The sequence below is a fragment of the Neopsephotus bourkii genome, unplaced genomic scaffold (genome assembly GCF_033783945.1).
Source record: "Neopsephotus bourkii isolate Nb327-2 ecotype Australia unplaced genomic scaffold, CSIRO-AGI_Nbou_v1 NB_272, whole genome shotgun sequence".
Taxonomy (NCBI): Eukaryota; Metazoa; Chordata; class Aves; order Psittaciformes; family Psittacidae; genus Neopsephotus; species Neopsephotus bourkii.
In genome coordinates this window covers 389,757-405,647 of record NW_026900781.1, presented here as the reverse complement: position 1 = coordinate 405,647, position 15,891 = coordinate 389,757, and the positions used below count along the sequence as shown (strand labels likewise).

The 15,891-nt window shown below is 53.8% G+C and overlaps 1 protein-coding gene across 3 annotated transcripts in view; it reads right to left on the bottom strand.

Moving 5' to 3' along the window:
- The window catches only part of AGAP3 (ArfGAP with GTPase domain, ankyrin repeat and PH domain 3), a 132,052-nt gene that overhangs the window by 48,573 nt on the left and 67,588 nt on the right, over nucleotides 1–15,891 (bottom strand). For 2 of the 3 annotated variants that reach the window (XM_061346288.1, XM_061346287.1), the window contains exons 8-10: nucleotides 12,778–12,933; nucleotides 8,752–8,844; nucleotides 175–279 (exon numbers count right to left, since the gene is read on the bottom strand). In XM_061346288.1, coding sequence (XP_061202272.1) covers nucleotides 175–279; nucleotides 8,752–8,844; nucleotides 12,778–12,933 — 354 coding nt within the window. Of the gene's footprint in view, nucleotides 1–174; nucleotides 280–8,751; nucleotides 8,845–9,225; nucleotides 10,283–12,777; nucleotides 12,934–15,891 lie in introns of those variants that run through there. The other variant, XM_061346289.1, reaches the window with a different exon arrangement.

Here is a 15,891-nt window from a genome sequence, read left to right as displayed (position 1 = left end):
CCTCACAGGGCCCTGCTGTGGGCAGAGCCCAGGGCCTTCACCTCCTGCCAAACCCTGCCCAAGCAACAATCTGCTACTGTGGCATCTGCAGAAGGACCCGCAGCAGCCATAGCATGAAGGAGGACACTGCTCTCTCCCACTCCACCCCTCATCCTAACCCAGATCAGTGCTTACATGCAGGCTGGGGTGGTAGGTGAGGACTCCGTTGTCACACAGCGTCACATACTTCTTCTTCCACTCCTTGTTGAGAGACTTGCCGCTGCGTTTGAGGAGAATGCCCTGAAAGACAAGTGTCAAGAGTCTCAGACCTTGCTTGGACCAGGCACCTCCTGCTCAGCTCCAGCACTGCCCCCTGTAGACCAGTCCTTGGAAAGACACAAAGATAGACACTAGAAAACATCTTCTAGGTGGGCTTTCCCAGCAGTGTTTTCCCTGGGACTGGCAGGAAAAGGGCTGCACCCCTTTCCCCATCAATCCGTGCATGTCTCCACGGACAGCATCCCCCTTTCCCAGAGACAAGGGTCTCCACATGCCAGTACTGATGCCCAGATCCTCTGAGGGACCCATAATGCGTTCTGCTGTCCCAAATTACTCCCCCCTGCGCAACTCTTCTTGTGCTGAAGGACAGTGACAACACAAGGCAGAAGCCAACTTCCCAACCGACCAACACTGCTCCATTACCACAGTGCTCCCAGACCTATTTCCATCACTGAAAGCACAGCAAGAGGGATGATCAGGGCAAGGACAATTTGGGACACGTAGGGGCCAGCCAACACTCAAGGTACAGATCCCACTGGGGATGTGTATTCTCCTGCCTGCTTGCATTTACTTCTTTGAGATGTCAACAAATGGAGCTAGGGACAGATGTCTGGGTAGTTGAGGGGTCACTTCACCCCCCTTCCCTATCAGGATTTACATAAGACCCATCCTATGGTCTTCAGGGAAAGCACACTGCTAATGGTCTGAAAATGATTGTGCTCCCATGCTCTGAAGATCCTTCTTCCCACCAGCCCAACCCAGAAATAACCCAGAACTCCCACTGATCTGAATCAACGCTCAGAGCTTGGACACCTCTAACCCCCTCCCTACCCACTTCTGCCTTCCCATGAAACTGCTTCTAGCAGCAATTTATCATGAACCAGGTAGGACCAGAGGTGGAGAGGGAGAAGGCAGACAGGATGAGGAGCCAGACGCAAAGGCTCTGGGGGAGGGAACATCAAGTATTCTGCTGGCACAGAGGAGAGGAAAACACAGGGGGATAAAAGTACAAATGAATACCAGAGTCTGGGAAAAAGCTGGATCTATCAACTGTCGGGCCTGGGCTGTCCGAAAGCCCTGTCTGGACAGACATCCAGACTGGCTGTTCCTAACGTGGCAACAATCTGGGCCCCAGGCCAGCACCTCCTCAAAAACCTTGACAGAAAGTCTCTGTCCTGCCAGCCTCGGCATATTTGGGGGCCCCGTCCCACTGCCTAGAGACTGAGACTGCTGTGCCTGCGTGATGGAGAAACACAACAAAAAGTTGTAGGGTTTGGCACATGCTGGGGTAACAACGCTGCCAGACATGACCATGAAATCAGCAATAAATGATGCAGAAAAGGCAGAAGTGCTCCATGACCGCTTATGTTCAGTACTTGGGAAGCAAAGAGTGTGAAAAGGAAACGCCTCCTACCCATGCAAGGGAGAGAAAATTGAAACAGAGCAGCAAAAGCTAAGCTGTGTTGGTGGCAGGATGTGGTCCCTTGCCTTCAACAGCTCAGAGAATTAGCTGAAGAGCTCACTCAGCAGCGGTTAAAAGGTGCTGATTTTAACATGCCTCGGAACATGGCGGCAGTCGGAAAGCTCAGGCTCTGCCAAGATCTGCAAGGGGAAAAGCAATGACCCTTGTAATTACAGTCACTTAGCTGGACACTTACACTGGGCAAAACCCTGGAAAACCACCACAAGAAGTGATCAGCAAGGAACAAGGGTACAGAATGGAACTAACACCACCCCATGCAGAAAGAGGTCATCAGAGGAGTTTGATCCCACTTTTGGTAAGATGGCAACATCTCACGACAGCGGTCACTGTGCTGACATAGCGTTTTTAGTTTTCACTCAGGATTTTAACTAAGCAGCACACACCATTAAAAACCAACCGTACAAAATCCATAAGGCCATTAATGTACAGAGTAAAAACTGGCTAAGCAAAATGTCTCAAACCATCATAAATGAGAACAAGTGTGATCACAAATGGCAAATCCACATCCAACAGAAGTGCTTGTATAGAGGTCCAGCCAGTCTGCACTTGATTCACAGGATTTAACCAATGTCTTCCCCAAATGAGCTCAGAGAAAGCACAAAACCATAAAACTTGAAGGAAACACAGAAACTTCACAGCTAGGTGAATGATCAGTGACCGGTCATTAACACAATCTGCCTCATACAAACTGGGCTCCTGAGGACAGCACGCATTTTAGTTCAGCTCATGCAAGGTCCTGCTCCAGGGACAGACCACCCATCAGGGTGGGCTCTCAGGGCTGGAAAGCACCATCACTGAGAGATTCCTGAGCCTCCCGGGGTTCAGTGAAGAAGGCAACTCAACGTGGCAGCGGGCTGCCAGGTAGGACAAGGCAGACGGCATTACCTCCAGGTGTGATGTTATCACAGAAAGCAGAGCTGGAAGTGTCCGGAGGTCAGCTTACCACATCCTTCCCTATGGCAGCTCAGGTGCACCCACATCAATCCAACCTCTCTGTAAAAACCACCAGTGATGGAGACTGTGCTCCTTCCCACCAGCGATCAGACTCTGACACTTAATGCCACACGCAGGGACACCTTCAACCAGACCACGTTGCTCCAAGCCCAGTCCAACCTGGCCTTGAACACTGCCAGGGATGGGGCAGCCACAGCTTCTCTGGGCAACCTGGGCCAGGGCCTCACCAGCCTCACAGGGAAGAACTTCTGCCTCAGATCTCATCCCAATCCCCCCTCTGTCAGTTTAAATCCATTCCCCCTTGTCCTACCCCCACCTGCCCTTGTCAAAAGCCCCTCTCCAGTTTTCCTGTGGGCCCCCTGTGGTGGTGACCCCACAGAGCGGTCCTGGGTCCTCTGCAGCAGCCTTTAGTGTGATCTGAAGACTGTGATTACATTTCTGTGTATTCTTCTCTCCTCTGGACTTGTAGTCCCAAACCTGTTACTGCCACGCTGCAGAACGTGCTCCTGAGAGCATTAACCTGCTCACCCTGGAGCCTCCAACTGTCCCACAGCTTGAAGGGCAGTGACCTGACCAGCGCACAGCCCATTCAGGCCTGACTGTGGCAGAACCATGACTGCTTCTCAGATCTTGTAAGCCATCCTCTCACACGCAGAGAGTGGTACCTGTGCTTCCTCAACACCAGGCTGGCTCTGCTCTGGTTCTGACCATCACAAAATCATCTTCTCAAGCACCACGGCTGGGCCATGCATTTCCCACACTGTGTATGAAAGCGATTCTTCCTCCTCACATGTAAAGACAGTTTAATATTACACTAGACAAATGGCAGATGCTCTGTAGTTGAGAACACTTGCTTGCTTATCTTTCAAACAAGTCTGCTCCAGGCCAGGCTGAAGTTACAAATTTGGCTCAAAGTCACTGGGTAAGATTCTTTGGCTTCTGGGCATAATGATCCCTTCTGGCCTTAAACCTGGCTCAGTTCTGCAGTCCAACCTGCCAATACATACTGCAAAACAGCTCTGGCTGCCTCTCCTCTCCTTGATGTGCCTTCGACTTGATGCACCTTGGTGCTGCAAAATACCTACTTCAACATTTTCAGGCTGCTGCATCTTCTATCAAGCCCTAAAAATGTGTTGCCTGTAGAGAAGAGTTCAGCCTCAGTTAGTTCAGCTATAAATGTGGAACTTTGCAAATTGAAACACAAGCAAAACCAGAGCTGAAAACAGAGAATTGAACACTAGCAGCCCACTTTTTCAGGCCAGAAGGCATGAGAGTCCAAAACTGGGAGCAACTACAGTAAACATTTAATAAAATGGGGGGGGGGGGGGAGAGAAGGGGAGGAAAGGGGCCTTTAAGGTCAAACGTTTGCAAGAAACAGCTGAATTGAGGGATACAGCTCAGTTAAACTTGTTTGTGGCTGTGTTGCAGATTAAGAGGCAGGGGACAGAAGCCAAGAGGATCCCAGATTTTAATGGTGCTACTGTGCTGACTGCCTCAAGGTAACAACTCTGCAGCCCAACTTCTTTTTTGATGGCAGGATGCAAAGCTTTGGCCCAGCAGCACCCAACCCAGGGCACTCTGGTTTTGCTGGAGGGAGGAAGGCCCCTGCAGCAGCTCAGAGCGAAGTGAGAAGAGGCAAGGAGGACAAGGCCATGTGAAACGCTGGAGGCAGCTGAACTCATCCCCTCCACGCAGGTCCAGGGCATGCTCCTGCACCGCAGTGTGCCTCCAGGCTGGGCTCCTCAGGGTGCCGAGGCCCCTGCTCACACCATCACACCTCAAGCTCCTTATGCTTCTCATAGAAAGATTCACAAGAAGTAACTCACACTTCCATAAGTTTCTTCCCAAGTCAAGCACGAAGGAAAGAAGCTGCCAGAGATGAAAGGGGAGAGAGCCCAACCCTCTTCCTCTCCCCTCTTTCCTTTCCCTTCATTTTGTCGGCCGGTGCAAGTGTCTGTGTTGTGTTAGGATTGTGGCGGTGCACAGTAAAAGCAGCAGCAGCAATATGCAGCGTAATGAAGCAGGGAGCAGCGATGGCCCCCAAAGGACTCGTTTACTCCACAAATCTCCCTTCCACTCACTTTTTGCTAAGAATTTTAACAACAAACTTAATTGTAAAGTCGCGTATTGATTGGAAAATGCAAATGGCAATTTAAATGTAATCTAAGCTCCCAGCATGATCCTAGCTCCCAAGGAGGAGGAGTCACCCGCCTTGGGTCCTACTGGAGTGCATGGCCCAAACTGAGCTGGGCCAGGGACCTGGGGACCCCCGGGCTGCCTGTGCATTCAGCACAGCCTTCCCAGAAAGTATCTGGTACAAGTGCAATTAGGACTCCATTCCTAGTAACGAACAGCTGGGGAAGCTTAGTCTCCCGGCCTAATTAACCCACTTCTCAGAGACTAGCGTCCAGAAGAAGCCCTTCCAACCTTGCAAGACCATCTTCGAACCTACAGAGCACCAAAAGGACATCACAGCAAGGTGATCCCAAGTCCACGGTGTGGAGCAGGCCCAGCAGAGGCACTGACTGCCCCTGCAGCCTGCAGGGAGAGGAAATGCTGTCTGAGGTGAAGAGGGGCACTGGCATCCATGGTTTCACTTGTCCCAGTGGGGATCTCCATTTTTCCTAGGTGTGCTTGGTGCGTAAGGGACACAGAAAGGTCACCCAGAGGTGCTGTTCTCAGGTGTGACAACCAACAGCCAGCCACCACACCTCCGGGGCAGTGTATGGCCCTTCTCCTCCCAGTGTTTCTCCTTTCTGCACCACCTAACCCAGCATCCCACTCCATGGTCTGCCTTGCCAACCACCAAGCACCAGACAAGGCTGCCAGCAGTCTCTAGTGCTACTTCTCTTCTTGGGTACCTCAGGAATGTATGTACCCATCACAGTGATCACAGCCACAGGTATCATGGAAGGAGTCTGCAGGGCAACCACCCTTACTGCTGCACTGCATCACCTGCTGACTTCAGCTACCTCAGGCAATTTAAGCATGCACCAGGCTTATTTTTCCAAGCAGAGGAATCAAACTGCTCCCAGAGTTACCCATCAGTGGCTGCAGCATCCCAACACAGCATCTGTTGCCATCAGCCCAGCAGCGCACATACTGAGGGAAGCGAAGCAGTCTGAACCTGCCCAAGCACCCAGGCAGAAGATCCTGCATGTTTGCCACTCTACAGCCTCTAAATCATTGGCTTCTCTGGCAGTTTACAGCTGGGCAGGACCACCAGACCATGTGAGAGTAAAACAAGCTAAAGGCCCTGCTCTTTCACTGCCCTTCAGAGAGATAGCAAGCAACAAGATCTCCACAATCTTCCAGGAAGGGCAGGTCTGTATCAGAAAGCAGAGCAATCATGAATCTTTAGGATCTGGAGCTCCAGCTGCTGAGAGATTTTGCTCCTTTTCCACTGGTGGCACCAATCATTGCTCCTCTTGGAGGAACAACTTGGTGAAGGGCTGCAGCAAGGACAGTGCACAACTGCAGCACTCTGGTGATAACTTTGGATCTACTACACTGCATTTTTACACACATAACCTATAACCTGCAAGTGTTCAAGGCCGTGTTGGACAGAGCTTCAAGCAACCTGGTCTAGTGGAAGGTGTCCCTGCCCATGGCAGGGGATTTGAACTGGATCAGCTTTAAGGTCCTTTCCATTCCCAAACCATTCTGTGATTCTACAATTCTATGTGGATACTGGCCTGCTTTCTCCTTTAGGATCAAAGCTCTGTGCCTTCTTAAGATGCTGTAGCACAACTGTGCAATTCAACCAGTGAGAGGGTAGCAATTTCAGAGTGCCACAGTACCTCAAGAGACAGGTCACAGCAGTGCTCTGTGGCCCGAGCACTGTCACAGGGCCAGCAACTCCAGTAAGGTGTAAGACAGTCAGAGCCCAGGGATGGAGAGCCATTTGCATAGACTGATGTCTACCCTTCTGACCAGACACTGCTTCCCCCAGTGTCAGTACATGTTCCTGTAAAAAGGTTGCCAGGATCTCCTCTGTGGAATCACCTTCTGCAGCTTTGGCTCCAGGAGGTGCCAGTCCTGAGCCTGAGCATGGACCCAGGTCTCACAAGGTAACGTTTTGCACCGGGCTCTCCTGGAGAGCCGCTGCTGGGCAACCTGATCACTTCACTTAAGTCCTGAACCAGGCAAGCAGCTTCACACCTACTTCCTCTTGCAAAGCACAGGAATGATGCCCAAGCCTTGTTTCACAAACCTAGACCTTTGCCTGTCTCCGTTCTCTACCTGTTGAACTCAGTAACAGCACTGTCCTGCCTACAGCAAGAAATAACTTAGTAATTACACTAAACCACTGTGATCTCCAGCAGACTGGACAAGGGCAGGCCCAGTTAGCAACGAAGAGTGACATTGGAGCAGTTAAAGAAAGCATCTTGCCCTGATGAGCGAAGTGAAACAGTGCAAAAAGCAACCCAAAGGTCCAGAAACAAAAGGCCATGGAAATGCTTCCACAACCAGACCTCCTGGAGCCAGCAGCACAGCTTTGGGTAACCAAGTCAGGTCTAGTTTAAGGCTCCAGTCTCTGCCCTCGGCCTCCCTTCATCACCACTCACCAACTGCCCACTGTTTCCCCCACCTGCCATGCTGGGCTGACTCAAAACCACAGCACATCAGCACTGCCACCACAAACCATGTCCCCACCACACTGACTGGCAGCCAAAAGGCAACACACGTCACATGGAGGCAGGGCCTGGGCTGCTCAGCCTGCAGCTCTCTGGTCAGTGTTGGGTGGTGCTAGCATAGGCATGGCCATCATTTCCAGCACATGGCCCCTACCAAGGATATGCAGAGGCAGCCAGGTCTGCATGGAAATAACAGGAGCAGTGTGGGCAGACGGGCAAGCACCTCAGCAGCATAAAAGGTGGGAGAAACAGTTAAAAGAGCTTTGATCCCTGCTCCAACCAGGAGATTAAAACAAGGACCTGTGCCACAGGGAGAGACGGGGCATGACCTGGCATGCAGCTGGTAAGCCCCTTCCTGTTGGGGCTGTGCAAACCTTCAGCATGCTGGAAGCAGAGCCCTCACGTGCAAGACCCCACAGACCCTGCCCTGCACTGCTCCCCTCTGGTCCCCACACTGACCTCTAACATGCTGCCCTCCCAAACACAGCTGCTCCACTGCACTCCCCTGCCACGGGCACTGACAAGAGCCCTCTGCAAACCTTCCAATGTATTACTACATGGACTGGAAAGGGCAGCAGCAAGCACAGTCTCCCTCTTTTGATGCAGCACCCCATTCCCCTGTCAGCCTGGTCCCACCTAGATGTAACCAGCCTCATGTGCACAGCAGCTCAGGTCTGGCAGTGTGTAGGCAGATGCTGCATAACAGAAGCACAGCCACGTGCTGCAAAGCAGTGCATGGGTGAGCCTTGCCAGTAGTGCACAGAAATCCTGGTGGAACCACCATCACACCATCAAGCCAATCCATACCAGTTGGTTTGCTCAGACATTACCCACTGCTGCTTCCCAGCTGATGGACACACGGGTAGGCAACACTCAAGGGTCAATTCCAGGTAGCTCAAGCTTTCCTGGAAGCCAGGAGGCAGGAGTCTAATGCCCTGCTGAGAGGACAAGTGGCTGCCTCACTCGGATTCACGACACTCAAGGCATGGGCTTGTTTGATGAGGAGAGGAGAGGCTCCCTGTCCTGCCGGAGGGCAGCTGTAGAGCAGAGCAGAAGCAAAGAGGAGGAGAAGAGAGAGGAGAGGAAGAGCGCAGTGCTGCAGTGGGGAATGCGCTGGGGCGCAGATGCAGGGTGCGGATGCCCTCTGCTGGAACTGCTCCGCCAGCCATCGGAGCAGCCCTTGTTCTGCACCCAGCACCGGCACGCAGAGCAGGGTCCACGCCAGCAATCCCACACACCGCGTTCCTGGGGTCCAGGCGGGTGTGCAGCCCCCAGGGCACCCGGTGAGTCGGGCCAAGGGGCACCCAGCTCCTCTGTGCTCTCCCACACGGAGCGAAGGCTCCCCGGCGTACCACAAAGCCTCGCAGCACTTCCCCAGGGAGCCTGCTTGACACGGGGGTGAAGGGAGGAGGATCGAACCTGCTTCATAGGAATGGCCCGCCCGCTGCCGATACTGTCCGCTTTACACTCCGGCACCTTCTTCTCCCGCTCCGGGTCCGCACCCTTTCGAGACTGGAAAAGAAGAGACACAGATCCATTAGAGACAGGGGCACAGGAGATGGAAACACATGGCCCCACCATCCCCAGCAGGCTACCAGACCAGACCACTCTCCCCCAGGCCAGGTCTCCCAGCGCATGGAGCAGCCAGCACATCTCGCCCGTCCCCTCTAGGGACACTCCAGGCCCAGCCTCCCCCCAGCCTGTCCCCTGGCAAGCTGTCTTCTCCCCCCACAACTGCAAGCAGAGCTGTCCTCCTAGCAGAACGGGGCTACCTCTGACCCTCCCTCCCGCAGGGGCACACAGGACATGGCAACAGACAGAAATGGCATGGGATGCAGGTGGAGCATGGATGGAAGCAGGAGAGGCTAAAGGCAGTGAAGGAACTCACACCTCTACTAATCCAACAGATTTATTCTGTTAACACACTTGCACCATACAAAGTAGCACAGGTCACCGGGCAGAGAGAGATACCAGCCCCTTACAAAAGAGCATGGACAATAAATATCTATCACACGTCTAGAGAATTGAGAGCAAAACCCGCCAGCCCCCGAGGGCGGCTGCGGTGCGAGCAAACTCCAATAAATACAATATGAAATATACAGTCTGTTGAGCAGAACTCATTCAAAGTGCTTAGGACAGAGGAAAATATCAAGTCATACACGGCATGGAGCACAATCAATACATTCAGAATCACAACAATGGCAGAAGGGCAGCGGCAGCGTCTCTCTGGAGCGTCCTACACACCCCCTCAGTCCGGGAGCGCCCCATGTGCTTTGGATCAGAAAGGGACACGAGCCCCACGCGCCTGGGACACCGATTCACTTGCTTTTGGGCCCAGAACAAAACAAAGAGATTGAAAGAGAAGAAAACTAAAGAGACATAGATGGCTGCTCTGCTGCGAGGAGGAAGAGGAGGAGGAGCAGGAGTCCATGCAGGCTGCAGGAGGTGCAGTAGGGAGGAAGGAGCTGAGTGCTAGCGGCAGGCGCTAACAGCAGCTCCCGCAGGCAGCAGCAAAGCGTCTTTTGGCCCATCCAGCTCCACTCGCTGCTGTCGCCCGGTCCCGGCGGGTCTGCAGGTCTTCCCATCCCATGAGGGTCGTTCGCCTGGCATCCCCGAGCATGGAAAGTGCCTAGACAGCATCCAGCAGGCCCAGAAATGTCCCAGCTTAAAGTGCAGGCGCAGGCCGTCTCAGCGCTTCCTAGACTTTACATTGGGGGGATTTAAAAGGCTCCTGCGTGTCTCCGAGGGGGGGACCCATGCTGGCTGGAGGGCGGGCGAGCCTCTAATCTTAGATCAATCCCAGTGCCCATCCCTTATCCGGCCCTGGAGAGGCAATGAAAAGTGAGAGAATTTGTACAGAGGTGCCGTGTGTAACCACCTGGATCTTCTAATTTGGAAGGAGTTGGAAAGGCCTTTTTGTTGATGAAAAGTTGGAAACAGTGGCACATATCTGCAAATATCGAAAGAATAAAGAGTTTGGCAAGTTATACTCAGAACACGGACACGAGTCTGTCAGCGATGGGCGCCAGTGGACGGACAGACAGGCCACGGAGTGGGCACTGGCACAGCAGCAGTCGGGGTTTGGACTCCGGCTACCGGGGACCGGGCAGGCGCCTCTGGGCAGGGTCTGTCTCCACCAGGCAGTCCCTGGCATGCAGACCCCCATGGGCGGTGGGGTGCGACCCAGTGTGGGGAGCAGAGGGGAGCAGGAGGGGAGCAAGAGCAGGAGAGGAGGAGGAAAGGAAAAGGAGGAGAAGGACTGGACCAAAGGAACCAGGCACAGCTCAGGACTGGGGCTGCAGCTGCTCCCGGAGCTGAGCAGAGCTGGACCACAGAGAGGCCTGTGCCCACTGGGGACCCCAAAGGGACAGGGGGCTGCTGGCTACACCTATGCTGCCTGCCTGGGAAAAGCTAGCGGCAAAAAAATCAGCCTTCCTTTCCTTCCCATCCCTACTCATCCTGGCCCTGTCCCACTGCAGGAGGAGGTGTCAGGAGCTGCTGCTGCTGCCACGACCAAATGGGGTGAAGACTTCAATGTGAGCCATGTATGTGCACCAGCACAAGAGCAAGCAAGTGAGCGTGAGCCCCAGCACCACGGCGAGTGAGCGTGAGCCCGGATGAGCACAGGTGAGCCCCACGGTGAGAGTGAGCAAGCTTGAGCCCAGAATGAGCGAGCAAGTGAGAGCCCTAGACGGATGATGACGTCCACAGCGCGTTAAGCGTGAGCCCCACAGCAAGCTGCCCTCCTCCTCCCCCCATGAAGGCGGGCCCGCACCAAGGGAGCTGAGCATGGGGCTCCAGGAGGAGTGAGACAGCGTGAACATGAGCTGACGGCGAGTCCAGAACCCGTTGGCGCGCAGGCGAGCAGAAGGATGGGTGGCAGTGCATGAGCGCCCGCGTGCACTGGTGCACAGCAGCAAGCATGAGCGAGAGAAACGGCGGGGAGGGAGAAGCATCCATCAGCACTGAAGTGCAACAGAGTAAGCATGACCACTGACGACAGGAGACCTACAGGGCACCTTTCACACAGAGGAGGGGAAGGCTCATACGGTAACAACCATGCGTCAGGAGCAGCAGGTCTGCTGCCAAGGGCCGTGTGTGCTGTGAGGAGGAGGTTGGTGGGGGACAGCCTACCTGCCAGGCAGCAGAGGGAGCGGGGGCAAGCACGTACAGGCTGGGAACACGTGCATACAGGAGCCGGGAGGTGTATGAGATGCCGGCGGTGGGGAGTGCACGAAGCATTCAGGACATCAGAGCAAATGCTTCTAGGATGTCAGAAGCTGGAGGAGATGGGTACACTCCCAGCACCAGGAGTCGGGGGAATGTGGGATGTCAATAGTGCAGTGAGAGAGATGGGGCATGGGACGTTGTAGATTTATGTGGTCTCGGTCCAGGGCAACGGCAGCTGTTCACACAGGGTAACATGGTGCGACACGTACAAGGACTTTGTGGTGGCCAGTTCCACAGACAGCAGACACAAGTGTACTGAGCAATGGTGGCTGGAAAGCACATTCAGATGGGGAGGAGGACAGGCCTGAGTCCAGCACATTTACAGGGGCACCAGGGGGAGAGGAACACATTTACATGGGGAACAAAGGCTATCTATGCTAGACATAGGAACTTGGAAGTATGTGTGTGCTAAGAGTAAGGGGAAACTCATAGGCTGTGCTAACAGTGAGGCTAAGTGTGTGGGCAGGACTGTGTGCACAGGTGTGTGCATGGTGGGAGAGTGTGCTGAGAGGCAGACAGGCTGCAACTCAACCAGCAGAGAGAATAGCTGCAGATATTCCCTGCACCACCTGGGGCCCAAGGTTTTGCTGGCTCCCTAATGCCCCCCTCCATCCATGCCCCACAGCAGTTCCCAGGTGCGCTGCTCAAGTCACACAGATGCCCAGTTTGGGTACTGGAGAGAGGGAAGCCCAGTGCCTAGCGCTGGGCTCTGCACAGCACCACCTCGCACAGCACATCCGGCACCAAACAGGAGGCTCAGGAGCCAGGGGCTTTGTGCCACACTCAGGGCCACGGCCCCAAGGAGAGGAACAGCAGAGGTCACTGGTGCTGTGCACGCACAAAGTGCAGCTCTCCCCAGCAAAGATCAGGGAGCTCTGCTCACTGTAAACACACACACTCCTACGTGTGCAAGGAGCAGCTTGCTCTCAGGTGCTCCCCCATGCACACACACACACACTCACCAGAAGCAGCTCTCAACACCACGGGTCCTACACACTCATAGGACTCCCTCTCCTGTGGGGAGAACTCCCCATGCACCCACCCTGCACTTCCTGCCACCCATCCCTCCCTGGCCAGCACGGTAAGGTTCACCTAGAGACTAGTGCACGGACGCCTGCGGGGCAAGACTGCTGTGGATCTGCTCCCTTCCTCTCCTCTCTTTGCCTGACCCTCAGAAAACTCATCCCAAAGCTCCTGCGGCCCCAGCGCGCTTACCGTGAATATGTTGGAGCGCCGCTTGGATTGCTTGCGGATGGGGGTGGGTGTGTTGGAGGCAGCAACGGTCTCAATCCGCAGCTCCCGCTGGCTGATGCTAGGTGTGGAGGGCACAGAGGAGGAGTAGTCACTGAAGGCTCCTCCACCATTGGTAGCCTAGGGCAGAATGGGACAGTCAGAGACAAGCAGATGCCTGGGGGTGTGACTGCAGAAACACCTTCCACCTACACAGCCTGGTGTACCAGGGCAAGGAAGTGCAGCACAGGACTGGAATAGGGGAGACATCCCATGCCATGCACTGCTCCTGCCCACCAGGCGATCTTGGGAAAGCAGTTTCCCTTCTTTCTGCTCCAGTTTTGTCACTGATAAAACAATAAAGTTCTGAAATCAACAGTGAAGAGCAGCAAATGAGAACTTAAAGAGAGGAAAGAGCCATCCAAGAAGCAGCCAACTTCTTCCTTTCTAAGGCAGAGCAGGGGACTTGTGACTGAGGGCAGCTAGGTGTGCCATACGGAGCTCCTGCTCTGGAAGGACTCAGAGATGGACCTCCTTCTGAGCCCCATTTGGGAAGCTACAGTGCCCCTACTTGCCAGGGCTATCGCAGGCTCTGGAGCAGCTCCACAACAGCCTGCCTGCAGCACCATGCTTCCTGAAGCCAGAGCAAAACACCCTTCCACAGCAGGGATGAAGCCCGTGGGAAGGCACGCTACCCTGACAAAATGCCTTTGAAGACCTCCATGTCCAGGTGGGTCTGGAATACCTTAACACCAAGCTGGAGACAGGGCAGCACCAAGCAGCAAATCCTCTGCAGTCTGCCGAGCTCTACTGCCCGCTCAACAGGAAAGGGAGCCTCGTACCAGAAGGGACTCATTGCATTGAGCTCCGATGGGCCACCAGCCCAGCAGCACACGTGGCTCAAACCAAGGAGCTAGAGGCCACATTGCTGCCTCTGTGGCTTTCAGAAAGCCTCCCTGCCAGCACAGGACTCAGACTGCCCCAAGACTACCCAGAGACAGGAAAGCTTCTGGTGCGCTCAATGTAGAATGAATGGGAACCTGGTCTGCTTCTACTTTTCCACATGTAAAAGCAGGGCACTCTATCTGGAAACGTGACCAGGCTTCTTCTACGTACTGTCCAGTTGATGAACCCTATGCTGAACAAAAGATCTCTGCTGCCATGTCCCAGGGAAGAAGGGACCACCAGGGACATGGAGAAGCAAAGCAATGTGCCACCCTGCCAGTGACTTCTGAACTTTTAACAGAGAGAGCTCCTGCAAACCATAGATTCAACACGGAGTGAAGAGGTGTTCTGCAAACACTGCGATGAAGGACCACATGCAGAAAGCTAGGGCTACAGAGTCAAAGAGAAATTGCTGAGACAGCTCAAGTTTAGGATCAGACATAACAATGTATGTACAGTCAGTATTTAATTGATGCGTAATGGGTGAACCATGTCAGAAAAAGATTCAAAGCATGAGGGAAGAGGTGGCCAATGCCACAGAGATGGTACAGAGAACCTGCTACCCAGGAAGATGAGCCAGGCAAGGCTGCCAGGAGTCCAGAAACCACTCTAAGGCAGTCTCCTGGCTATGCTCTGCATATGCCAGTATCCTGGTCAGCACAGCTACAAAGCTACAACTGTGGGAAGGATTCAGTTCCAAAGAAGCTGTAGAGTTCAGGCTCCTGCCGTAGCAGCTGGGACAAGCCCCATGGAAGTTAGGTGACGGATGCTAAACCTCCCAGGAAAAAATCTTGCTAAATTGTGGTTTATGTTTTACATACTCCCTGTAGTCTTGTTCGTAATTTTTGCCTGGCCAGAGTAGTTTTCTTTAGCCTGTAAATTTGCCTAGTGTTGGAGACAAGTCAAGGTTACTGCCTGTCTCAAACAACAAACGACACAAGCATTTGAGCCTGTTGGTGTCCCACAGACACCCACACCTCAGGACAGGTACTGGGGTGAAGGATGTCTCGCACCAAAGGCAAGCGTGAGGGCTGGTACCATCCCGTGAGTTCAGGGCAGAGGAGAAAGTGGCCCCAAGGCTGGCAGCAGCATACCCTGAACCACCACACCTTTCAGCTCAAGCAGGCTGCTCCCAGACCTCAGTAGGGATCCAGAACAAACCACAGGGATGAGGGAGAACCCTGACAAGATGGCATGTCTGGGCAAAGACCTTACTTTTGCTCCTGGAAGCTACTTTGCCGATCCACCTGAACAGCCACCTGCAGTCGCTACTGGAATCTAAGAACACAGCAGAAACTGAAAACTTAGTAAAACACATGCGGGACAAATCCTTCCCATTAGCATGTAATGGGTAAGTATTGAGAACTTCAAAGAAGTGCCAAAGGGTGCCTGAGGAGGGAAGAGCTCAGCTGAAGTTAACATGTAGTAACTCTTGGCATATAAAGGCGTAAGGCAGGACAAGGAGTTACATTTGGGAAGGGCTCTGAACAGAAGGCAGCAGACAGAACAGAACAGCAGCCACTGACTCAGCACCTGCACAGGGACAAGGAAGACGCCAGGACTGTACAGACCATGAAATGGGGGGATCATGAGCTGAGCACGCATCAGGACATGGGCTTCCACAAGGAAATACGAATGTCCATTGCTTCAGCTGCCAAGACACACACGCTAACTGAACCCTGCTGAAACATGCTGCAGCAGGCCGGGAAGCACTCATTACCCAGCACAGGTGAGCTGCAGTTTGTGTTTCATTTTACTTGCAAACTTTAATTTTCCACCTCTTTCATCTGCTCTCCTACTGAGGTCTCCCTAAACGCACTTCCCGGTGGCACAAAGAGCCCGTGCAGGACCGCAGCCTGAGGCCATCATGAAGCCATGACACCAAGCCACCCGTGCCGGGAGGGCAGCTGTGCCCAGGCAGCACCTCCCCAGTGCCCACTGGCTACACAGCTCGCTCCACCAGCCTGCAAGGCTTGGTGGGGATGCCTGTTGTTACCTTCTGCCAGCTGCTGGGAATGAGTTCCCTGGCAGAAAGACAAACTTCCACCCCACAGCAAACAGGCAGCAGTGACTCATCCCACAGCCTGGGGTACTCCTAAAAGGCATCTCAGAGTGCCTGAAGAAAGATGGAGAAAGGGGTAGCAACAGTAAATC